Source organism: Amphibalanus amphitrite, unplaced genomic scaffold (assembly GCF_019059575.1).
Source record: "Amphibalanus amphitrite isolate SeventyFive unplaced genomic scaffold, NRLGWU_Aamphi_draft 000194F_arrow, whole genome shotgun sequence".
Lineage (NCBI taxonomy): Eukaryota > Metazoa > Arthropoda > Thecostraca > Balanomorpha > Balanidae > Amphibalanus > Amphibalanus amphitrite.
This window is the reverse complement of record NW_024881689.1, coordinates 89,782-115,963: the sequence shown is the minus strand read 5'-3', so window position 1 is coordinate 115,963 and position 26,182 is coordinate 89,782. Positions and strand designations below refer to the sequence as shown.

Here is a 26,182-nt window from a genome sequence, read left to right as displayed (position 1 = left end):
TCGGAAGCGATTTGAGTCGGTTGAGTCGGTCTGAGTTAGTTTGAGTCGGTCTATGTCGATCTGAATCGGTTTGAGTCGGTTGAGTCAGCCTGAGTCGGTTTGAGTCCGCCTGAGTCGTTCTGAGTCTGTCCGAGTCAATCAGAATCGATTTGAGTCGGTCTGAGTCAGTTTGAGTCGTTCTGAGTCGGACTGAGTCGATCTGAATCGGTTTGAGTCGGTCGAGTCAATTTGAGTCTGCCTGAGTCTATCTGAGTCTCAGTCGATACTGATAGCGTGGTACGTTATCTTCTCTTACCCAGTGACGTCACAGCATGCTTCGGCTTGGCACGGCAGCCTAATACAGGAAACCTTAGCCGTGAACGAAAACACTACCGGTGACGCCAGGGTTACCGATACCTGTTCAGCCACCCAGAGAACCATGTAGGTATCCATTCATACAATTAAGTTCCTACCATTAAGTATAAGTTCCTGTGATGTTGGGACGGTCTCCCTGTTGCGCAGGTTTTCCAATAATACAGGCTGTGTGTTTGCCGGCCCAAATGGAGTAACTGACTCCTTCTGTCTGTTGCTCCTCGACTTGCCGGCGACATTAACTGGTCCTTCATTACCGTAGCTCTGTAGTCTGATTACAGTTCTGCATCATCAGTTGGACACACTGAATAATTAAGAGTATTTGTCAGGACAATGTATTGATGTATATGATTGAAACAATCACTAAATACCTATGCCATTATCCATTTTCAACCACTATGACATTCAGCATTTGCTGTGGCAGATCCCTTGACCTCGTCCCCCTGCAGAGCCGTGGCGCCCTGACCTCTGATCCTTCCCCGAACCCCTCCCCTCCCCTCTCGGCAGAGCCGCTGCACCGTGCCCTCTGACCCCCTCCCCCTCCCGGCAGATCCGCGGCGCCCTGACTGGTGGCCGCCATGGTGAACCACCGTATCCCGACGGTGCGTCGGAAGACGTACACCACTCCGCGCCGGCCCTACGAGAAGACCCGGCTCGATCAGGAGCTGAAACTCATCGGAGAGTACGGACTCAAGAACAAGCACGAGGTGTGGCGCGTCAAGTACACGCTGGCCCGCATCCGTAAACGTGCCCGTGAGCTGCTCACCCTCGAGGAGAAGGACCCCAACCGACTGTTTGAAGGTCAGTCGGGGATCGGACCGGGGCCGCGCCGCGCCGCCCGCCTTCCGCTTCGAACAGTGTGGACTTTCATGGGAATTGGAGTGTCTGGTGGCGGTCGTTGGTTATGTACGCTCCCTCATTTTCTTCATTGGGTAGTTTGATGTCAGATGTATCGTGGAAGTGGCCACGGAGGGCAGGGAAGTATGGCGTTTGTTGCAGCAAAATTTTGGGATTGCCTCGTTTCAACGTGAATTGCCGGCCCAAACTGAGCGACAGATGTCTTCTGTCTGTGGCTCCTCGACTTGCCGGCGACATGAATTGGTCCATCATTACCGTGGGTCTGTACTCTGGTTACATTTCCGCATCATCAGGTGGACACATTTTTGGCATTGTAAGCGATATATTTTCCTTTTTTTGTAACGAAGGGATGGTATTCTGGTGGAATGTTTTTCGTATGGCCAGTGGCCATGGTGCTATTATTTCGAAGTGTTGTGATAGCTTCTGAAGTCCGTAAGTTCGCCACCTCAGTCCGCCAAAGTCAGCGTCTAGCAATGCTGGTAAATATTGACCCCTACCGGGATTCGAACCCGCCGACTGACCTTGTCTCCCCGCCGACAGGTAACGCCCTGCTGCGCCGCCTGGTGCGTATCGGCGTGCTGGAGGAGTCGCGCATGAAGCTCGATTTCGTGCTGGGCCTCAAGGTGGAGGACTTCCTGGAGCGTCGCCTTCAGACCCAGGTGTTCAAGCTCGGACTGGCCAAGTCGATCCACCACGCGCGCGTGCTGATCCGCCAGCGGCACATCAGGTACGGAGAGGGGAGGGCTGGAGTGGAGACCCGCCACCCCCGGCCGCCGCCGTGGCCGGCTCCGGCACAGGGGCCGGTCCGTGCGGACGGGGCAGACCAAACCCGGCCGTCCTGAGACGCGGCGCCGACCAGGCCGCGTCCATTCCCAATGCCGGGTACAAAACAGCCTGTCGGAAACGTCTAGCGTCTCTTTGATAGTGTGGTTGTTGATGTGTGTGATACGATTGCCAATGACTGGTGTGTTGGAAGGGCCTTTGTGTTGTGTTGGGAGAATCAGTGTGTTCAGAGCCAGTCGAGGTCAATTATATGTCCGGAGGATTGTGCAGCAACGGCCGAGCTCAAACTTCGGTGACGCTTTTACAGGACGGACGGATGGCCCTGAGAATGGCAACACCCGATTGAGACTGAAACAAACCGTACAGACCACTTGTCAGCGTATATCGCAGCCAACGTCTGTTACGAGACTGAGATAAATCGTACAGGCCACTTGGCGGCGTAAATCGCAGCCAACGTCTGTAAAGAAAAAGGTCAACCGTACAGACCACTTGGCAGCGTATATCGCAGCCAACGTCTGTTATGGAACTGAGAAACCGTACAGGCCACTTGGCGGCGTATATCGCAGCCAACGTCTGTAACGAGACTGATATAAATCGTACAGGCCACTTGGCGGCGTATATCGCAGCCAACGTCTGTTTTGCCGGCCTCTGAGTCCCCGCAATTCCGCAACCCACTTGGAAGTGCTTGTCGCTCCCAACGGTTGTTCACGAGCTCACAAACGCTCCACTCGATGTGGTACGTGGGGATTTTCCGCAGAGGGTTTCAGTTAGCACCTAGTCTTTCACCACACGGACATTTTTAGTGAACTTCCGATTCAGTGTTTTCTTTTATTCTGGTTAGATGCAATGTAGCCTCGCCGTTTGACTTTGCCTCACTTCCATCAGTTTCATTTTATTATTCGTATTAATAAAATGAATATTAATTTTATTATACTTTCCTTTTGTAAGTTTATTTCATTCAGTGTCGGTCATCGCGCCTGCTATCCAGGGCGATTTTCTCGTTCGTATCGTTCTCTACAGGACGTTGCCGACACATCCAGCCCCCGGTCCGCCGCGGTCCAACAGCGGCACATCAAAGGCTGTGGTTTCAGCTGGCCTTTGATGTGCCGCTGTTGGTCCGAGACGGGCCCTGCATCGAGCTGGAGACGCGATAGAGGTCAACGTGGGGACTGGGTGAGGGGATGGTGGGGGTCTGGTTTACGTGACGTCCGTGGAAAATGGTACCGTAACAAGGTGTACCTATGCTGTTTTTTATATGATGGCAGAGGCCGTAGCCCGTAGGTCTATGCGTAATTCGTCGTAGTCCTTGTTGACGATGTTAGTATTTTTTAATGTGCCATATTCATCAATTGTCAGGCTAATAGAGAAATATGAACTCTTCTGTAGCAAACTGGAACGACTTTGCGTAGTTTTCCGTCCCCTTTTTCACCCCTCTCCATCAGGGTTGGCAGAGGGTGGCAAAAACTGGTTTTTGCCAGTGGTTTTAACCGGTTTAAACCGGCTGGCAGAAACCATGGTGGCAAAAACTGGCAGAAACTGGCAAAAACTCAAGTGGCCAAAACTGCGTTGCTTGCCTAAAAAGCAATCGGTTGAAATGTACAAAGTCATGTCTGTCATTGGGACCCAGTAAGCATTGTCTCGCTAGTTTACCGCTGCTTAAAATGTCTGTCGGTAGTCAATAGATGTCCACCAGGAAGTGCACTTTCATGCATCGCTGTTGGTGTGCTTCTGCACATGAGCATATCCAGGAGTCGTTTCCGACCAGACCTCGAGAATGGCTGGGTCGATTGCGCTCAAATTGGGACACCGTTAGGGACTGATTAGTAGGGTGTCGTGCATAGTCGGTCGGGGTCCATTTTGCACGTGCGCACGTGCGGGGTGACGCTTCCAGATTGGGAGAACGGCTACGTCGACTAAGCACAAATTTGGCACTGACACTGTTAGGAACCGGTTCGTAGGGTCTGGTGCACAAGTCAGTGGCAGATGCCCTTTCCCACTTCTTCAATACTCGCCGCCCGCCGGCGCACTTTCTCATTTGTCTCACCAAAAAGGCGCCTTATTGGTTAATTATAGAGGACTCACGGAACTATTTAACACTAAAATGGTGAAGATACCACTTCTGTTTGAAAGCATATTGTATTAACTGAATCCTACTTAAAACGTGTCCTGCTCAAACGCATGTAGAGGCATAGCGTTTTGACTGTTTTAGTTTTTGCCAGTTTTTGCCACTTTATGCCGGTTAAAACCGGTTTAAACCGGCAAATGGCAAAAACTAGTTTTTGCCGGCAAAAATGCCAACCCTGCTCTCCATTCGCCATCATCTAACTCCTCCCGTCTCTCCCACGCGGCAGGGTGCGCAAGCAGGTGGTAAACGTGCCCTCGTTCGTGGTCCGTCTGGACTCCCAGAAGCACATCGACTTCAGCCTGACCTCGCCGTTCGAGGGCGGCCGCCCGGGACGCGTCAAGAGGAAGAAGATGAAGCGCGCGGCGGCCGGCGGCGGCGGCGGCGATGATGACGACGAGGAGTAACTGTGACGCGCTGATGACGGTGACGGCAGTGCGGCTTCTCGGCAATACACGGCGATCTGTGTAATGTGGCGTGTTTGCCGTTGAGGGAAGGAGAGGGGAAAATGACACGAATTCCGAGAAGAAAGTGAGCGGTAAATGCAGCATTCTATTGTGATCCACATTACCACATTACGATATGGATCCAAACCACCATACCTGCTCATACGAGATGGGTGTGGTGGAGCAACCTGTTAAACATCTAGATACGTAAAAATCTTGTGTGCCGCGCTCACACGTTTGGTTATCATGCCCTCATGAACGAATACGGTTACGGTAGGATATAGGGCTGATGCTGCGTGTTCAGACACGTCCGGCTGATGGTCACTATCGGGGGCCGGGGTGGGATGCGGGGGGGGGGGGGGCAGGCGGTGCACAATGCTATCGCAACCAGCGCTTGCGGCTGACTGCACTTTGGGCCAGTGAACTCCGTACCCAGTATCAGTATTCCGTCTGGGGTGGGCTGCGGTCATCCTGCACACGGCCTGGCGCCCTTATCGTGGTAACTGCGGCGCGGTCTGACTGTCTCAACAGCTCGGCCCAGGGTATATAGGTCCGGCCCGCCGTGATAATGCGAATATCGACCTAGTGTCTCGTTGCTTTTTCTCGCCTGATTACCAAATAATAATATAAAAAAGTTAATTCGCCTGATTACCAAATAATAATATAAAAAGTTAATTCGTTCCCCAATACTTTCGTACATCAGCCGTCCTCCCGAACCGTCCGCTATGGAAGAAATAAACCCACTGGCCGGCCGCAATTATGTATAGCCAATGCCCGTTCCTGATTATCCTTGGCCATCACCCCGCACATGGACGAATCGCACTTCCAAAACACGTCCAAATATATCACAGCTTTATTTACAATAAATACTTAATGTAAAATTAACAAGTTCGCGTCATCTGATTCGATGCAGTGTGCACACTGCACAGGATCAGTTTGCACCAAAGCGTTCACTTCAGTGGGGAAGAGGGCACACGACAAACCTGGCCAAATCAACGACTGGTTAGTTAAAGCTACCACACGACGGCACATTCACATCTTTCTGTCTCGTGGAGCCAATGTCAAGACAGCGAACCGCCCAAAGAGCGGCCAGACTTGGACGAACAAAACCATGCGCCTCGATAATCCATTCACGCCAGCGCAGTGTACACCTGTGCATATTCCGATTTGGCACTTCATGCACTCGTGCATAGTTCAATCATATTTTGAAGCAATAATCGATGTAAAAGCGTAGGCATTATCATTCCCAACATGTGAATTCATTTTTTTTTTCTTTCCCGAAGAAGCCGGTAAGGATTGGAAGTGTTCGTTTCCGATAGGCGGACAAGGCACTGTTAATCATGTCACATCACTACAGCATCGCTGGCCTAAACTGGGGTTCGTCAAACTCTCCCATTCTCATTTCAATTATCCTGTCTGAGGTCAAGAAGTGGTTGGTCATGTAGACCAATATTTGCGTCATGTGCTTCCGTAAGGTCATGTCAAGGTCGTCACACAAGTCGTGTCTCGTCAGTTACGCCAAGTCTAAAGAAAATCCCAAGTCTCAAAATCAGGAGGTCAATGTCCTCCATCTACCTCGTTGAGGTCAAATCAGCAGCGTCGGGTCAGGTCAGCGCCCTAGCAGAGACTGCTCTGGGGGCGTGGGCTCCAGCCGTGGAAGCACTTGTAGAAGCGCCGCGACTCCTTGCCTTTGAGTGTGAGGAACAGTTTCCGGGGACGCTCCGGCTGCTTGACGCGCAGATGCTGAATGTACACCTGACGAGCGAAGACGGGAGAGGTCACTAGGTTTCTTGGATAAAAAGGAACTAGCGGTGTTTACCGAAAGAAAAAAAACGACGGGGCATGTTCGATTTCGGTAAAATGGGAATACCATTGCACGAAAGATTTCAGGGAATCGTTTTAATAGCAGTTTCATGATATTTAGGCAGGACTGCTCTATTCTAAAAAAATCTTCAAAAGCTAATTCCTAAATAAATCTAAAAATTGTGACAATCTAATCCATAATATATCAGAAACAACGGCTTGTTACTGCGAAATCACGACGCGAATAACTACGAAATAAGCGACGTCTCATCCTATCTACCCTGGTCCCTGTACCTTCCCTCTACTACACTCTCCCGGCGGGAGACTCCCGCCCCTGGCGTTCCCGCTAACCTGAGCGCTCTTGTAGGCCAGTTTGACCTCGACCTCGCTGCAGCGCGGTCCCATCCATAGGAACACCTGCTCGCCATTGTCCAGAATCATGATGTCGTCGTCGTCCAGCTCATCCTGAGGAGATAAGAGTTTGGAGTTAGGAGAACAATCAACACCATAAAAGCCGAAACCTTAGTTAAGCTGCACCTCAGGTTGGCCGCTTCAGCTTATGCAGCTGGTAACTGCACAAGCTACCAGCTGTACAAGCTGGAGATGAAAGCCGGAACGGCGGCTGGCGTGTTTTAGAGAACGGCTATTTCATTATATAAAAAACAGCTTACACACAAACACAAACGCCCCCCCCCCCCCACACACACACGCACACACCACCCAAAGTAGCATCCCCTCCCCTCCCCTCCCGCATCCACTCCGGTACCTGGCAGAAGTCGCTGCACTTTTCGCTGATGCTGAAGTAGCCCTTCTCGTTTGTACACCGGAACAGTCGGCTGTAGCGCATGTACTCGGCGCTCGTGTCGTACGGCTTCTTGCCGCCGATACCGATCCAGAAGAAGTTCTCGGGCTCCTCGCCCTCGTTTAGTACCTGGAGGCTGAAACGCTCCTGGGGAGGGGGGGGGGGGCACGGGGTAAATATTGAATGTGAGCGGCGGGTAACGGGACAGTGTGTGAGGTAACTCATCCATCGGGGCTATCTGGGTAGTGAGCTTAGATACGATGAGAAGCGATTGATGAGGAAAGGAAACTAAAAATGAGTAAAAATGAAACAATTGGTTCATTCGAAGCGCCCTTTACTACCGTCATTGCCAATCACTTAAAACATGACGTTCTTCAGCATAAGAACGGTGAGTCAGAACAACCGATGCACAGCTGGCAACAGTAATTATTTTTTAGACAACATCCAGGCCCAAAAATACTGTGCCCGAGGTAGAGCACGAATCACTATCGATTTAAAAACAGACATAACCATTAACCTCACCGCTTGTCATTTAAATCCTCACCAACTGACCTTGTTCATAACGTCTTACCGCGTCATACACTGTGGCCATCTCCGCGTCTTTGCCCTTACCGCGTCATACAGTTATCTGTGGCGATCTCGACCTCGTCTTTGCCCTTACCGCATCATACAGTTCAGTGGCTATCCCCTCGTCTTTGCCCTTACCGCATCATACAGTTATCTGTGGCTATCTCCCCTCGTCTTTACCCTTACCGCGTCGTACAGTTCGGTGGCTATCCCCCTCTCCTCGTCTTTGCCCTTACCGCATCATACATTTCAGTTGCGATTTCCTCGTCTTTGCCCTTACCGCGTCATACAGTTCGGTGGCTATCTCCTCGTGTCTGCCCTTACCGCGTCATACAGTTATCTGTGGCTATCTCCCTCGTCTTTGCCCTTACCGCGTCATACAGTTCAGTGGCTATCCCCTCGTCTTTGCCCTTACCGCGTCATACAGTTCTGTGGCTATCCCCCCTCTCCTCGTCTTTGCCCTTACCGCGTCATACAGTTCAGTGGCGATCTCCTCTGCCAGCCTGGCCTCGTCATACAGTTCTGTAGCGATCTCCTCGTCTTAACCCTTACCGCGTCATACAGTTCAGTGGCGATCTCCTCTGCCAGCCTGGCCTCGTCCGGGTCCGCCTTGGAGCCTAGCCAGACGTACACGATGCCGGACTCGTGCTCCTGACCCGGCTGGCTGAACGGCACCTTCAGGATGTAACTGGAAATGATGGGGGGGGGGGGGGAGATGTCATGGGTGTTACACAGGGGAGAGTGAGTCGATGCTGATGGCTATTCAGACAGGACGTGGTTAACAAAACATGGATTGGGGATAGGATGGGTTGGATTAACTTTCACATCAAGTGAAGGGCATGGGAGGCCCGGGAACCAGCACCTAACTACAAAGCTACACACGCTGCATATCGTATAATACGCTGAATCACAGCATAACTGTTCACACATTGACCCCATTGGCCAGGGTAATCAACAAACATAACTTGTAACTCGCAAAAACTTCTCACAGCCCATCGGCTAATGAGAGTCCAACTCACAACTTGCCGTCGATTGCTCATCAGAACTCGTGATTTGAATATGCTACGAACTCACTAAGTTAACTCCCCCAACTCAACTGAACTCTCAGCCCATGCACCAAGCTCTCAAAACTCCGAGTTAGCACGCTGTGAACTCACCAGAACTCCGAGTTGAGCACGCTGGCGTCGGGCGCCACCTGGACGCAGCGGCAGCAGATTGGGTTGCCGTTACAGCGCAGGTGGAAGAACTCGACGGCAGAGGCGGGCGCCGCGGCGGCCGGGGCGTCCGCGTGGTCCGGCTGGCGCGGCAACGGAGGTGCCGCCTTACGGCGACCCTGAGACGGGAGAGGGAGAGTGAGGGAGGAGAGTCACTGCCATTGTGTATAATACGTTGAACTAAACTATCATCAGCCACACGATAACTTCATGCTTGGCCTCGCTCATGAACAGAGCCGACCACACACAGTTTATGAAGACCATGACAATTTATAACGATACACGATTTATGATCGAGTGAGACGCTATATTTTACCTGGTGGGGTGAACTAGCCATGGATCCTTTAAAACGTAATAGTTGAATATAAAAAAGTGCCGCCACCCAAGCCAATTTGTTCACAGCTACCAGTTTTAGCACCTAACATCACTTTCGCTATACAACCCTCATGCTGTTCAAGTACCACCCTCATACACGGCTACCGTACAATCCCGATCTACAGACCTTCCCATACTACAATGTGGAGCCACAACTTCTCTCGTCCTACACCGTCTTACCTGGTGGATGACGAAGCGTCGCTTGAAGTGCGACATGAACTTCATGGGCTCCTGCTGTTGGTACATGCGCAGAACCTCCAGCTTCTCACCGAACAGCGACTCGAACTTCTTCTGAAGACTGCGCGCGGCGGAGAGGGAGGGGGTAAAGCGGGTGAAATTAAGTTGTGGGAAGGAAATGATAGAAAACGAGGGTAGATGGGCGATGGCGAAATAAACCAATTCAGCTTCCACAAGTGACGTCTAATTCATATCGTATCTTATAGCAAAGTGAGTCAGTGACCACTGCACAAACATTCATCACAAACAACCAAAGCGTAGCTTGTATCATCGCTCTCAAGTCTATAACGTCACCCTCTATACAATCCTTACTTCCAACATCTCCCCACCGACCTGAATGTGAAGGTGAGCCAGCCCATGTTGGAGGCGTGCCGTCCCTGCCAGAAGTAGACCACGCACTGGAAGTCATCCTCGGCGTCTTCGTCCGGCTCGCCATCCTCCGCCTGCGCCGGCACCCAGTAGCGGCACAGGAAGACGTAACAGTCGGCCGAGTAAAAGTGGCCTGCCGAGTACGGCACGAGCGTTAGGACAGGGAAATGGCGCACGTGGTGTGAAATGGTACTTATACGGTCGGCCTGCAATCTGTACAAAACCAATAGAAAACATGACAATATTTAGAGCACGGCTGACAAATATGTAAAAAAATTCAGACGTGAAATGCATACAATAAACCAATTTCACCAAAAGGCTTGTCCTCATTGAATGGAACGCACACATCGCCTTTCCATACCCTTAACGTCCTTCCTTCATTTCAGCAACCATCAGATAAAACTAGGACACCACAACACCACTGGCAAACTAACAAATTGAACGTCCATAAACGCTTCCAAACACCTTACAATCCCTCCCTTTTATCCTTCCGCCCTCACCGAACTCATCCTCGGGCAGTCTGACGAACTTTTTCCCCTCGAGCACGAACGTTTCCATCTGTTCGAGGTCTTCGTTCCACTCGTCCATCAGCTGCTGCGCCTCGGCCAGAGGCACCGGAACCTGGGGACACGGAGAGGGTTGGATGGGGAATGACACATTTGGAGGAGGCGAGGAGCACTGGCTAACTTAATTTCTACATCGCACGTCGACTAAATAACGCGAGTCACTTAATATGCAAATTATGCATGCCAGGATTATGTTAAGCTCGACATCTCATTTGTATTGAATTATTGTTAATGAAACCATCGCAAAACATGCCTAATATGTCCGTGTTTTACACTCAGCCTGGTCCATCTCGTCATATTACATCCTGATCTAGCCCTGTCCCTACCTCACTCCTCTTACCGCATATTCAGCACGATCCTTCATCCTCTCACCTCTCTTTATGTCCGCTCCCACCCCCCCTCTCTCTCTCTCTCTCTCTCTCTCTCTCTCTCTCCCCTCCCTCCTCTCTAACCTGTCGCGGTGTGAACAGAGCCGACAGATCCGTTTTGGTCTGCTGTTTTTTGGCCCAGGCGTTGATGTCGGCCCCGGTACGTCGGACAGACTCGGCTGTGCGCGTGAAATCCACGGCAATCACATCGTCCCAGCCGGAGAACTTGGATTTGAACACCTGAAACGGGCAGCGGGGGAGAGTGTGTTAGAAAGTAGTGGAGGGACCTGGAGTTTAGACACCGATGCCGGAGATAGAATGGAATTAAGGAGGTGATGAATTTGGGCTAGTTGAAGTTAAAACAAGTCGGGAACCAGCTTTTGTTTTGACTAGCTAGGCTAGTAGATGGGCTGGTTTTTGTTCTAGCTTGGCGGCCTGGAGTGTTCGTGGGGGAGCGGAAATAGCACCGCTCAACACGAATGAATAGCACGACAAAGCGTGAGCGTAGCATAGCCATCCATATGACATGCATTACGACCATCACACGAGTCGGCGCCACATTCCTAGCAGACCAACATTACAATACCAGTAAAACGCCTTTTGGGCGAAGAACGAGCGAGCGAGATAGTGAGCCCTGCACGTGCAGAAGGGCGAGAGGGTACTTCCAACGGGCTTGTGCAAAGCACCCTTCTAACTGGTCGCTAGCGGTGTACCAAATTTGAACGCAATCGGCCCAGCCGTTCCTGAGATCTGGAAGCGGCATTCTGCACGTGCGCACGTGCAAACGGGGTCCAAAACGACTTTTGCACGGCACCCTACTAACCGGTCCCCAACCGTGTACCAAATTTGAGCGCAATCGGCCCAGCCGTTCTCGAGATCTGGAAACGCCCCCTGCACGTGCGCACGTGCAGTAGCACCCTAACCGCAACACATGGGAATGCATTGCCTGGTGGGTGCCTACCTGTATGAAGTTTCAGCGAAATCGCCCCAGTAATTACCGAGTTACTGAAATGGGAACAAATTTGGCACCTCTTATTGTTGTATTTTGCACGTGCAGTGGGGGTCACTCACATAGATGAAAAGTATCCGACCTTTGGTAGAAGGGATGCAGCTACCCTATAAAAATGACCGCAAGACAATCGCTCAAGCCGCTGCGGAGATATGGGCCTCTCAAAATCATTACTTTTGCAAAACTGCTTGAACACCCTTGACTTTTCACGTGGCACGTGCCACGGCGGTCACTGAGATGTATAAAAAGTAGTCAATTACGGGGTAGAAGGGATGGGGCTACCCAGCAAAAAAGACCGCAGGCCAATCGGTCTAGCGGTTGCTGAGATATAAGCCTCTCAAAAGCGTTACAGGCCGGGCCGGGCCGGGCCGGGCCGGGCCGGGCCGCTCATACTGAGATTTTTCCGTTATATTGAAAAGACTTGCTTCGCTCGCTGCGCTCGCTCGCTCGTAATTACACACACACATGACGAAAGCCGTGACTAGGCATCCTACCCCGCGCCTCCCCCTCCACACCCTCCCCGGACTCATATTGCGACTGACCTGCGACTCGGTACCCTCCTTCACCACGGTAACCATGGCGTTCAGACCGCGGTCCTTCATACAGACCAGCTCCTGAGACAGCTTCAGAGACGCCGCGCGCACCAGACGGGTCGACTTCTTGCCGATCCTGCATCGAACGATAGAGACAGTCAGGGCGCCGTCAGAATAGTTTTTGTTTCTGATAGGCCAGTGGCAAGGCCTAAATGTCGAATAGATGATGAATACCGGCTGACGAGCAGTGAAGCACAAAACAAAAGAAAGAAACGCGAATGACACGTCAAGCGTCGTTATGCGCTGTGAATGACAATGCGACAACTGACGACAAACCATATAAACAAAAACAACATTCGCCAAAAACCTTCCCAGATGAACATTTCGCCAAAAACCTTCCCAGATGAACATTGAAAACATAGTATCTTAAAAAACTAACATAAACCAAATGCCTTCCTCCCACAAACACAATTTATGATGGACTCTTCCAAAAAAATGTATCTTCTTACCACACAAACACAATACTTTACTCACTAAACAAACACATTTACTTACCAGACAAACACGTCCCCAAAGCAGTCGAGCACGTAGACGTGTTTGCTGACGAGCAGTTCGCGCGTCATTTTGCCCTGGGGTAGTTCGACCTGGGGCAGCTCCAGGTAGCCCATTCCCAGGCCGACCTGGTACAGGTGCGAGCGCTTCGGGACAAAGTCCTCGGGCACGTGCTCCTGGAAACACGAGGAGGGGGGGGGGGATGAGACTTAACTGCGAAAGACAGTTTTATTTTCATCTTCAGCCTATTCTTTTCCACCAACATTTTTCCAGTAGCCCAGTTCTATCGCTCTTATACCATCATTTGTCAACGATATCATCATATGTACCGGCTCTTCACATCCAGCTCAAAAACTCATCAATACATCTCCATCACTTAACCCTTTTCCTAAGACTCATCTACCTGTTCTTATCTCCCTCTCCCAATCTCCTACGCACCTCGATGTCGTCCTCACTGGGCGGCTCCTCGTACTCGGCGACTCCGACCAGCGACCAGAACTCGGCCGTCTCCTCGCCCTGGTGGAACGTGCCGATGTCCGACTCGTTCTTACGCTCGTTCTTGCTGATCTTCTCCGCCATCAGTCTGCGGAAGACGGTGAGGGAGAGGTGGTTAAACAGCAGGAACGTCAAGGCATGGAGGGAAATACTAGAGCTGCGTGGGCTTTGGAGCGCATAGAGCACTTATTCGTTGTCATTGCTTGACTATTAGTGAGAGTAGCAAATACTCGAGTAAAATGAGCTAGTAGCTCAGGAAGTTCACAAGCCTGGATGATGCCATAAAATATCGTAACCTGAAAGTATGCTATATATGCTACAATATAATTTACCAGTATGATGTACCAATTATATCGAGGGATTTTCTCAAATCTAAAATAAACCGAGGGCCGTAATTGGATCTATCCTTTCCACCCATCTTCACATTCCCAGCCAGCCCACAGAGCCACACGTGACAAAGTTTGAATCCCTCCCTACTTTATCCCCTTTCCCCCGCGCTCACCTGGTCTTGCTTTTCAGCGTGTTCTTGCACTTGTTTCCGTACCAGACGAACATCCTCTTGCCGCCGTCCAGCAGGAACACATAGCGCGGGTCGAGCGAGTCCGGGGAGACCTCGACCGGCTCCAGGTGAAGTCCCGTGCCGTTGGGGTGGATCCGGTACAGACGCGTCGGGAACTCCTGAAGGTCGGGAGAGAGGGGAATGGGGTTCTGAAGTTTCGAAGAAGTTTCCAATGCTTTAAGTTAACCTGATGTGATGTGATGTGATGTGATGTTTCTTTTTTATACTGTTTTATTCTCCCCAACAGTGTTCCTTGTCATAACATTACTTACATCTCTTTATATATCCGTTCCCTTTTTCGTTGTACTTTCCTTGCACTGCCCTTCCCATAGCTTCTTTCTTCTGTCCTCTCTCATAAATCTTACTTCCTTCCAATCCCGCCCAGCTTCCAACCTTTCTCTATGTGCCATCCTCTAACACCCTCCCCCTAACTCACTGTACCTTTCATACTTCCCCTCCTCCCACTCTCCCCTCCTTCTATCTTCCCTCTTTCCTCACCACATCCTCCACGGTGTAGAAGCCGCTAGCAGTCCGTCCGCCCTCAATATACGATATCTCTCCGCCGAACATATCGAGAAACGCGTCCGACTCGTCGCCCTGCTCCTCGCGGATACTACGGCAGTCGGCGCCCAGGTTGTTACGTAGGTTGACGGCGTGGATCGCCGAGCAGGCGCGCTTGTCCAGCTGTGGAAGGGGGGGGGGGGGAGGTTAGGTCAAATATCGATCGGATATGACTATGTTAGGTCGCGAGAAATGGGTGGATGACACTGTGCAGCGAAAGACAACCTTGTCCTTGTTATCGGATCCATCCCTGTTAAAGAAAAGTTGAGCTTATAAAGTGGAAAGACTTATCTTGTGAGCTTTGCCAACAGAACTATTTATATTCAATCATCACGATAGAACGCATAAGCGATATGACATTTCGAGCAAATGATAACCATGATACTCTCCAGAATAAAATCGTGTTATTTTTTTTACCACCGTCAGCAACTACCCAGTTACCACCGTAAAACCCAGGGACCCCCCGCCCCTCCCCCCGGTCACCCACCGTGGCCTTTTCTCCGATCCAGAAGTAGATCTGCCAGCTGATGGCGTTCGAGTCGTCCAGGAACGTCTTCAGCACGATGTAGCAGTCGCCCTCGTAGAATTTGCCGTGGATGCTCTCATCGATCTGTGAAATAAAGAGTCATTTGTCAGATATCTATATCATATAGTCGCAATGAATCACAAATCCTGGTTCAAGCATTGCTAAATGAAAATATTTTGGTATGTAGTAACACAAATTTGAGCTTCTGGTAACACAAATCAACAAGCCTATTTCGAAACCGATTTAAATCTCTTGAACATTTAGACATGTTCTACTAAAAAAAAAAAAAAAATGGAATGACATTTATTAAATTCTCACCCCTCCTATCGAAACTACTAAAAAAAATCCACCCCATTCAACCTCCCATAATTAATTAATATCCACCAAAAATTAACAATCTACGTAATTCGCTATAGGGGAGAGATCAGCACGCCACTCCGTCCCCCCCGCCGAGTCTGACCTGGTTGGGCAGGAAGTTTTCGATCTCCCAGACGGTCAGACCGGGAATCTGGCCGACGTCCGGCTCAAAGAACTCGGAGTAGTCGAGCGACGGCTTCTCCAGTGACTCGTCCCACTTCTTCGGTCTGACGAGGGGAAGAGAGGAGTTAACGGTTGATCACGGAGATCCAACGAGGCACGGTAATGAAATATCAAGCCTAATAACAATGTGCTTAATAGCAAAATAGAAAACTAAAAACTAAAATGGAATGTCACGCCACATGTCTTGTTTAATATTTTCATATCACAGAAAGGTAGAGGGGATGATCAGTTGCCACAGATTACGATAACAATCACAAACTAATAAAAAACACATGTGCCAAAAAACGTCAGAAAACGTATCATGCCAGCCTTCCGGTCTCATCTCATAACACGCCCATTCCCATCTGCAGGCTACTAACTTGAGCGACTCGTAGAGCGCCCCGCCCTCCTGGCTGTTTGTCTTCTCCTTCTCCTTCGCCACGTCCTTCATACCCTGTGTGGAGGAAATAGCAATGTGGTTAGAGAAAGAAGAGAGAGAAAAAAGAGACAGAGAAAAACTGAGGGAAGAGAAAAGTGGGAAGATGGATGGATAAAGGAGAAGACGGTTGCGCAGTTTCGATCAAGCAAAACACTACAAAGCTGGATGTTGAATGAAAAGAGCAGAACAAAGCAAACATAGAAAATACACGAACGTAAAAAACGAGTGAGCAAATGAATTTGATCATCACTTGCAATCTATAACTGACACGAATATATCTTGGCTCTCCGGAGCGAGCCTTGAAATCGCTATTGTACATCCGTTACAGTAATGAAACAACCATCACTCACTCACTCACTCACTCACTCACTCACTCACTCACTCACTCACTCACTCACTCACTCCCGGATGGCACTCACCTTCAGTATTTTGGCCGAGTCCTGGTTATCTGAGTCATTGGTGTCCTTGCGGCGCCTCAGCCGCAGTTTTCTGGCGATCGGGTCCTTGCTGGGGCCTGGTGGGGGGGGGGGGATGGGGAGGGTTAGACAGGCTGAGTAGGGGATGTTTGAGCGACTTACTCTTGTGTTATTTCAGAGCACAGCAGCTGCACCAACTGACTGACGTTATTTGACGAAAAGTGGACGAAAGGCCGACGTACTCATGTTAAATGTGAAATAATTACATTGCAATTTAATGCATCACATTACTACATAGCAATTTGCGATGCAGCGAATTGCGACAATTTTACGCTATGTCTCGAAACGTCACAATAACTGTCGCAATCACGGTAATTGAAACAAGATGAGCTTCATTTCCATTGACCAGCTGCCAAAACACACCCTGACCTCGGCAGCTAGTGTGTCATGAGGTCAAATACCAGCTGCCGGCCACACAAACTCCAGGCTAATCTCTCCCTACCCCTCCCACTGGCAGCCCGACTGACCTGCCATGGACGGAGGCAGATCCTTGGCGGCGCCCGCCTGACGCAGCTGGTTGTGCAGCGAAAAGTCCACGTTGTAAAACTCCACGCCAGCACCCTGCTTCATCGACGCCGGACGCGGAGGGAAAATCTGCAGATAACGGGACAACAGAGTGAGATTATCTGGGGAAATGTGTGAGGAAATGACACATCAGCGAGAAACATCTGGTGACAACATTCAGATTTCAGATATGGATGAAACTCAGGAGAAAGTGCGCAAATTGTATCTGGTGATGATAAGAGAAATCTATCAGAATACGACGGTTGTAAGAATATTGATGAAAGAACTGCGGTCCAAAATGGATGAAATATGGACGCACTCGACAGCGTTCAGTGCTATTGACCAGATCAGGGTTTGTCTCTCAGTGCTATATACCAGGCCAGTGCAGTGTCCCAGTTATATTTACCAGGTCGGAGTTGCGTCTGAGCGGTACTAACCAGGTCAGGGTTGTCCCTCAGATCCAGCACCTCCAGAGAGTCGGAGATGAGATGGATCGTGTCCGGTAGTGTTACCAGACGGTTAGAGGCCAGAATCAGCTTCTTCAGCGCCCCGCACCTGTCATGGAGGACAGTTTAGGCGACACCGTCAGCTCCGGATGGCAGTGATAAATAGTCGGGAGTCTTCAGCAATGTCACTCATGGGCGTGTCGACAAGCTAAATATGAAACGATGAGCATCGTAATGATTGTACAAAGTGCTACAATTAATCGTCTGAACGCCAGCGTGTTGAGCTATAAACCACTGCATCAAAATCCGTTCTTACCAAGCTAAACCGACAACACCGATCCAATCTATGGATGCTACACAAAAACCCGCCCCAAGCTTTACTGACAACTATAGTCATATGGCTACAGGCCAGTCCATCCCCAGCCAGACCTACAACCAGATACAATCAGTCCCATCCCCAGCTAGACTGAATAATCGAGCCCCATGAATTCCACGGCACCATCGCTCCGCCCGGCGCCCACCTACCGGCAGAGTCCCTCAGGGATCATCTCCAGCCGGTTGTGAGCCGCCGAGAACACCTCCAGAGCCGCCAGTTTTCCCATGCCGGCCGGAACGCCGTTAAAGTCCAGTCGGTTGTCGTTTACGTAGAGCCGCCGGATGTTGGTCAGTTTACAGAGCGATGGAGGGAGGGCGGTCAGCTGGTTACGGCAGACGTTCAGCACCTCCAGACGAGTCCACAGGTCTGTGAAATGAGGGGGTGTTACAGACGAGTCTACAGGTCTGTGAGGAAGAGGAGTATTAAAGGAACAAATGTGTTTATTTAACCGACAATTATTCGGATGCAGTTTTAACCGATAACACTTTGTTAAAAGCTGCCTTGAGCCGAAAACCCCTGGACATTATAATTCCACTTTTCCTCATACTTCTCTCCTTTCGACGATTATGCGAGGAAGATTAGTTATTTTTCTCATGTCTCTCTAACCAATATTCAAAACCACAGAAGACGTCCCATATATCTCATCATTCTCCCTTTGTCATATTTCAACCCACCTCCAACCGCCCACCCCACCTCCCCCACCCCACCTCCCCGCCCTCCTCTCCCTCCCACCTCCCCACCCCCACTTCCCCTGCCACCACCCACCGACGGCCACGTTGAGTTCGCCGGCGATGTTGTTGTCACTGATGTTGAGCCGCTTCAGATTGGGCACCGTGAATAGACAGTCGGGGATCTTGGCCAGCTTGTTGCGCGACAAATCCACCTCGGTGAGGTTCACTAGCGTGTCCAGCAGCGGCGGCAGGTTGCTAGGCGACCGCTGTGTGTTGGCCATGTGCAGACACTGCAGGGACGTCAGCGCCGGCAGCTGACTGTCGGAGCCCAGAGCACGGGTTCGAATCTCAGCGGGGGCGGAGGAGGTAACTCCGCATATCGACGTCTTATTGCAATAATAATAAAGTCGAAAGCAAATATAAAGCTGTCCGAGAATCATGCTCAAATATTAAAGCAACAATAGCAGCATTTATTCGAAATCCAAGAAAAACGCATATGGGGCAACCAAGACAACAAATACACCGAAAATCGTCTTTCTCCGGTCTCTTCCGTTTCCACATCCTTGCACACAACATATTTAGACAGGCCCTCCAACCCCCCCTTTCCCAGTCACTCACCGCATCTGGAACAGTCCGAGCGGATTGTCGTTGAGGATCAGCGTCTGCAGGTTCACCAGCCGCCGGGTCTGGGGTGGCAGCGACTCCAGCTTGTTGTGGCTCAGGTCCAGGAACAGAATGTCGTTCACGTAGACAAACAGCTGGTTCGGGATGATCTCGATCCTGTGGAGAAGAGACGAGAGTAGAGACTGATATGTGTACTCGCATACAGAGAGTAGCAGCAGCAACGCGGTTCACGAATCGATCGAAATTTGATCTATCGAAACAGTGCCGCGATCTACAAATGCCTATAAGGAGGAACTAAGGTAGGCACATCGAAAATAGAGCACTGATCCTTCGGTCGAAATACTGAAATTTGAAATAGAGCATGCCTCACATTTCCATAGCATCATGTGAAGCAAAAAAGGTAGAGAAATCATGTATATCTATCGCTACAACATATTTAACACCTAACTTACGAACACATGAACCAAGTACAGTGGGTCTATTTAAGATCTCCAGAGCCACCACGTGGCGCTACGGTCGGGGTAGGGCGAGTCCAAATCCCGAGGGAAGTGAGGTTACCGGTCATTGTGGGGGGAAGGAGGGAGGGGGAGTGACGCGGTATCACGGCGCATGGGGCGTGCGTAGCGCCGGGAGTGGGCCGCCCAGGGCCGCCCGCCACTGCGCCGAGGCTGAGGGGAGGGGATGATGGTTGCGGGTGCGTTCACTCCGGTATGGTGGTATCATGGATTACTTATATGGATTGGAAACTCCGCCGATTTTCGCGACATCGGGTACTGCGCATGCGCAGATCGACGTACAGGAATATCGCCAGTGCCACAATGGCGGCGGACGGCAGTTCTTGGTGCGGCGCGATTAATTGCAAAAACTCTAAGAAGAAAAACCCTGATCTGTCTTTTCACCGAATCCCAAGTGATCCTGAAAGGTTACTGTACAGTCTGTCTTAAAAGTACCGCGCAAAGTGACGGTGGATCCATCAAGCCTGACCGAGGAAGGACCTACTATAATTTGAGTCACCGAAGCAATTGACATCATCGTGCATTCCCCAGGTCAATTGGTTCGGTCACTTTCAAATTATAGCAGGCCCTTCCTCGGTCAGGCTTGATGGATCCACCGTCACTTTGCGCGGTACTTTTAAGACAGACTGTACATATAAGAAGTGTTTTTTAATGGAAGTTCGATCTAGCATATGAGTAAAAAGCCTATGCATCACTGGCGTCGTTGGAGGTTTGGGCCAGTACATATCTATAGTCAGGAGATATGAGCCTTTTTTCCAGCATGGACCACTTCAAGAGGTTTATTATTTGTCAATCATTAGCTATTATGCTTAGCCAATATGGCAGGACCTTGGACACTTGTCTGCCAGCATTTTTGTCAACGACAACCCCAGGCCAGCTCAGCTGACCCGCCCTGGAGGAGGTCAATCAATGCATCCCCCATCCATTAGTTTTTCCTTGCTAAGGTCATATTGCCACCCTGACTGCTGATTAACCTTGTTTTAATGGGACTACAGTCATTGAATGACTGCTTCCCTACTTCTGCCGTGCAAAGGGAAAAGAGCATAAGTGCGGGCTTCCACACACAGGAAAGGGGATGCAAGTGCATGCATTCACATTTTGTTTCGGTTCATTTTTTCTGTGCCCAGCAGATTGCGCTTAAGTTTTTTTTTTCTGCTTTGCACGACAGACTTGTTTGTTGTTTTAACATGTGCACAGGCACCATCTCATTGGTCTTCAACAATGCGTTAGGATCATTCCATGCATGGAGGTCAAGGTGGAACTAGGTCACTGGGAAATAGTTAAAATGTGTCAATAATAATATGGATGTGGAAATAGTTAAAATGGCTTCTACCATATTGATGCTGCACCCCCCCCCCCCTCCCCGCCAAGGCAATGGGTGGTAAACATGAGAAGAGAAGATATCATGAAGAACTCAACAGACTATCTTCATGTCAACATCGGCCAACTGGGCTCTTTGAGGAGTGAGTATCAGATAGATGAGAAATTAGCGTTCTTTATCGTTGATCTGCCTAACCTAATGTTCTTCTTGTTCTAGATTAGGCGGCATGCGCGCGATCCGGCCAATCGATGTCGATACGAGTGTTTGGAATTCAGATGAGTGAGGATTGGATTACTATACCGTGTCCACGCGATCACAATCGATGTCTATTTGAGTGTTTTGAATCACCTGTGATTTCGAAATGAATATCATGATGTCATGCGTCACATGTGTTTGTGGATTACACGTAAATACAGAATGACATGCAATGAGTGGAACGATGTTTGAACTAACAGAACTATGGGAGCAGAACTATGGGATTGTGAACTATGGGACTCACGGGTTGTGAGTCACAACAGCTCGCCGTCACAACTTGTGACGGCGAGCTGCGACGGCCTACTGGTGACCGTCCGAGTGTGTGAAAAGCGGCGCCTGGGGACGCCTGCCCAACCCCGGTGCACTGTCACCGCGGGGAGACAAGCTACTAAAGCCCGGTTGGTAAGTGGTATTGGACGTGCGGTGAGTATATGTTACATATTTCCATCGAAATAGTTACCGGGTCACCGCCGATCAGCGTATTCCTGCGGGCGAGCCAGCCGCCGGCCGAGCACATTCCTGTATGTCGATATTCTCGCCGCTAGATGGCAGGCGCGCACCAATGTCGCGGCTGGTAATGGCGCACGCGGGGAGTTTCCAATCCATATATAGTTATCCATGGTGGTATCCTGTTCATGTGGAACCAGCAAGAATGCGACTGAAGGGAATCATTATCTCAAACAAACGGGCAAGCCAGACGCAGCGTCAGTTCCAGCCAAAATGTTGAACAATGATAGGTAATTGAAATCTAGGACGCATTCATAGCATGCAACTATTCAGTCAATAGTTGCATGATGTTTTTCATGATGCATGATGAGGCTGTTCTAAACTGTTATTTGAGTTAGATATTTTTTCATTTGGCACGATCAGTTTTTGCGGGTTTTATCGGGCCGAAAAGAATCAGAAAAGAAAAAAAAGATTTGAAATGGCTCCAGAAAAATGTCCAAAAATATTTTCTTAATAATGAAACTTTGCTAAACATTTATAAGCAATAATTTTTGACTTTTTGAGAGGATATTGGGGAAAGATATTCGGGAAAGATGTCATCGTGCTTATCTGTGTTGCAGTAGGAGGAAAGGTCTGGTTCGTGTCGAGATAAAACCAGACCCGGGAGTGGGGCTCGAACTCACGACATCGCATTCAGCTCACAGGTTACCCAACCTCAACGCTACGAGCACCTTCGCCCTGCGCAGCTTGCTCAGTGTTTCGGCTAGAGTTCGGCCAAAAGTGTCTGACGTCTGTCAATGTCACGAGGCGAAACCGCAAGGTAAATGTCCGTCCCGGTAGCTCGGTCGATAGAGCGTTGGACTCCATATGCCATGTGGTGAGAGGTTGGGCCGGGTTGAACCCTGTTGGACCGGTGTCTTACACCCAATCATGGCCAGACAAAACAGAGGTTAATTTCGGGTCAAATATTTTCATTAACTGATCTGATTGTTTTTAGCTTACACGTATATTAACTTTTAGCTTTTTTTAACTCGAGACTTCATGCACAAAAATGTGGCATTCGTCTACTTTTCCTCATTTTCTCTTAGCGATTTGATTTGACCGTAAAGGCCCATCTTACCAGTAAAAAAAAAAAAAAAATCACTTGCGTGATAATTATTTGCCAAAGGGCGCTCTACGCAAGAAACGCCAGCCGGTCAAAAAACTGGCGAACGATACGATCTTTCTATTGCTTGAATTATATTCAATGAAAATTTCAGGAGGCATAAATAATATTAATCCTTACAGCAACTGGGCGCCCGGAGCATTCGCTAGCATTGCATTGCCAGCTGCATTACCAACATCACATTTGCATTACTTTGGGTTCATCATAGTTGACAGTAGATAAACCGGCCACAGCAAACCCATGCCTCATTATCCTTTCCTTCCAAGCAGCCAACTGCCAAGCTAACCGGCCGCCCGGCCCACCACCGCGATATGGAACAACGCTGGAGTGCGCCATTTGCCTGCGGCAGTGCCCCACCGCGCCGGGGCTGTTTGACAGGTCACCCGCACCGTGACCTCGCTACCCGCCCCTCCCCACCTCCCCACCGGGCTCAGCTCGGTAGTGACCTCTCCTTGAATCTCACATGGACTCGACTGAGGCTCAACGCCATCTAGTTTCGTTTGGAGATCCTTACTAGATCCACTGTACATACACCCAACAATTGACACCTCTCCTCCCCCCCTCCCACTCACATATTATGACATCCCATCTCCCCCCCCCCGGCCCCCCACTCACATATTATGGCTGAGGTTGACGCTGAGCAGGGAGCGGGCCCGCTCCAGTCCCTCCGGTATCTCCTTCAGCTTGTTATGGCTCAGGTCGAGCGTGGTCAGCTCCTCAGAGCTGAACACCTCCGCCGGCAGGCCGGACGTGCGGATGCAGTTGTGTCTCAGGTTGATGGAGCGCAGAGACGGCAGCTGCGTCAGCTCGCCGTACACCTTCTCCAGCGCGTTGTGCATCATGTGCAGGTGCTCCTGGGGGTCGGTACAGAGAACAAGGGGGTGTGGGGTCGATCCCGGCCGAGAGGGAAAATTTTTACGGTCGGAGAACTCGAGAACTTTTGAGCGTGGGTGACTAATCGCAATATTATTGACGTTATCGCGCGATGATTGTTACTATATCGATTATTATCGCAGTAAGATAACTGATCGCTCTCTCAAACAGCAACATTTGGAGCCAGTCCAAGAACCGGGGGGCCTGGTGTGGGGATAGTTGCCTGACTGTCCTCGATATCATCCCTACCCACCTTCCTCCCATATCCCTCCTAAGGACACTGTAGGTAATAGTTATGTCAAGCATGAAAGCTCCGGTGCTGAAACTCTATCCACCTCTGACAAGGCCCAACGACCTGCTAACGTGGACGGTAACGAGCGTGCCGACAAGTCGCCAAGGAGGCGGCCGCGCTCCCCCAGGCGGCGGTCCCGGTGGGCGTCACTACCGCCCACCGTGCGGCCGTCAGACTGGCCCGCGACCGCACCGTCGCCGCCTGGCCGGAGGGCTGGTACCGGACCCTGATGGGGAACCGGTTGCCGCCACCGGTCGCGACGGGGGACAGATCATCGGCCGTCGACGTTCACCAACTTCGCGCGGGCCACTGGTCGGGCTCTAACCAATGCCTACATCGAATCGGACGGAACCCTACCGAGTCTAGAGGTGGCAAAAGATGAAAATTTTGGGAACCAGACTCGAACCAGACCCGGCTGGACATTTCTGGCACCAGTCGGACCCGGTCTTAGTTGGAAACGGAACCAGTTGGACCCGTTCCCCAAAAGTCAATTTATACAAACTACTTGTAGTCATCATTAGTTGCATCATGTAAAACAGCGTATTTCCAATTGGGAATACTCATGAGCTACTGTGTGCAAAGAAACATTCACTTAATTCACTTCATATTTTGCAATAATGTGTAGTGTGCAAGATGTATAGTTTATGGTAGGACCCAGTTGGACCCGTCAGAAAATTTCCAGGAACCGGTCTGGACCCATATGGGTCCAGACTGGTTCTTTGGACCGGGTCCTCGGGTCCACATTTTGCCACCTCAACTACCGACGATTGCCGCCAGTGCCCTGGCACCGACTGGGCGGCGGGCCGGTGCATCGTGTGCCGGGAGGAGGCCGACACGTCCCGGCACCTCTTCTTCCGGTGCCCGGCCCTCATGGGACGGCGTCTCCGAAGGTTTGGGTCCACCTTCCCGAGCCCGGAGGTTATCCGTGGCGGTCGCCGTGAGAGACCTCCAGAGCCGTACGGCTACACCGCGATGGGCGACTGGAGGGACACCACTACAACAACAACACCTGCTAATCTTGCCCTCTCCCCAGTATCAACAACCACTGCCTGGCAAGCAACAGGGTAGCCTTATCCTGCCCCACCACTGCTCCTCCAGTTGCTACAATAACACAATTCACATGGTGACATACCATGGCATTTCATTGACATTGTTAGGGTTGAAGTCGCTGAGATAGGGCTCTCACATAACCCTGGCTCTCACTGCCAGGAGCCACATTGTATGCACACTTTTCCAATGACACTCTTCCAATGCACACTCTTCCAATCTTCACAAAAGGAACTAACACAAGATAGATGCCACAGCTTGTATTCATGTAGTGTTCATCAACTACAAGTGCAACAGTACTCACCAGTTTCTGGAGGTTCCCCAGTTCCTCAGGAATTGTCTGCAGCCCCGTCCTGTTCAGTTTCAGCCATCTCAGTCCTGTCATCTTTCCCACAGATGCAGGAAATGCCTCGGTCTGCAAACAAACAAACAAAGTGAAGTCATGCACAGGAACATGAGCTACAAGCACTGGTCGTGGCACTAGTGAAATCAATGAACAATCATAAGCTCAAAGATTAACTAATTAACTGCTCTGCTGGCACATAACTGTCCAAGGAAATTTCATGCGGGCGACACGGTGGAGCCGCCCGCAGATTAGGCAGGTACCTTCTTAGCTTTTTACTGTCAGCCCAGCTGCCGTGCTTCATTCGTTCCTGAGGGGTACCCACCTTGCCTAAAACTATGGCAAGGAATAAGGATTAATATCATATACAACACAAGATCAATGTGAGCATAAAATAAAGAGGCCTGGGGCAGTAACTGGAATTTAACCCCGTCTCAGTGTTATCCTACTTCAGCTCCACTTTGATTGATAGAACGCTTGTAAGACTAAACAAGAGTGTAAAAGCGTGAAATATAGTTACCTTGAAATCATTTTTGGTGAAATCTATTCCTCTCACAAACGGTAAAACTCCCGTCGCAGCCATTTCGCTATAACATCGGGCGCGTCGAACAATCAATCCACTCGGAATCCAGCGAATAGACGTATTGCGGATTGCGTCTATTTTGCCGAAAAACAAAGTATGCGGCATTCATGACGAATACAATAAAACCATACATGAGCATTTTGTGACGTCAACATATTCTTGCAGTTGATTGGTGAAACATTCTGCCAAG

At 50.2% G+C, this 26,182-nt stretch overlaps 2 protein-coding genes across 2 annotated transcripts; one reads left to right on the top strand and one right to left on the bottom strand.

Moving 5' to 3' along the window:
- Positions 1–878: 878 nt before the first annotated feature.
- Positions 879–4,585, top strand: LOC122384607 (40S ribosomal protein S9-like). The gene is made up of 3 exons (XM_043372176.1): positions 879–1,152; positions 1,750–1,936; positions 4,344–4,585. Exons 1-3 carry the CDS (start codon positions 930–932, stop codon positions 4,519–4,521), a joined length of 588 nt encoding a protein of 195 aa, XP_043228111.1. The 5' UTR covers positions 879–929; the 3' UTR covers positions 4,522–4,585.
- Positions 4,586–5,399: 814 nt separating this feature from the next.
- Positions 5,400–26,166, bottom strand: LOC122384606 (protein flightless-1-like). The gene is made up of 26 exons (XM_043372175.1): positions 25,930–26,166; positions 25,371–25,481; positions 23,470–23,708; positions 19,146–19,307; positions 18,622–18,845; positions 18,006–18,222; positions 17,472–17,589; positions 16,998–17,124; positions 16,474–16,568; positions 15,996–16,069; positions 15,557–15,680; positions 15,058–15,180; positions 14,508–14,693; positions 13,953–14,128; positions 13,394–13,538; positions 12,959–13,131; positions 12,413–12,539; positions 10,946–11,101; positions 10,428–10,548; positions 9,892–10,060; positions 9,502–9,619; positions 8,890–9,065; positions 8,285–8,420; positions 7,130–7,312; positions 6,715–6,828; positions 5,400–6,315 (listed from the first exon to the last, which is right to left on the bottom strand). Exons 1-26 carry the CDS (start codon positions 26,095–26,097, stop codon positions 6,178–6,180), a joined length of 3,900 nt encoding a protein of 1,299 aa, XP_043228110.1. The 5' UTR covers positions 26,098–26,166; the 3' UTR covers positions 5,400–6,177.
- Positions 26,167–26,182: the final 16 nt, after the last annotated feature.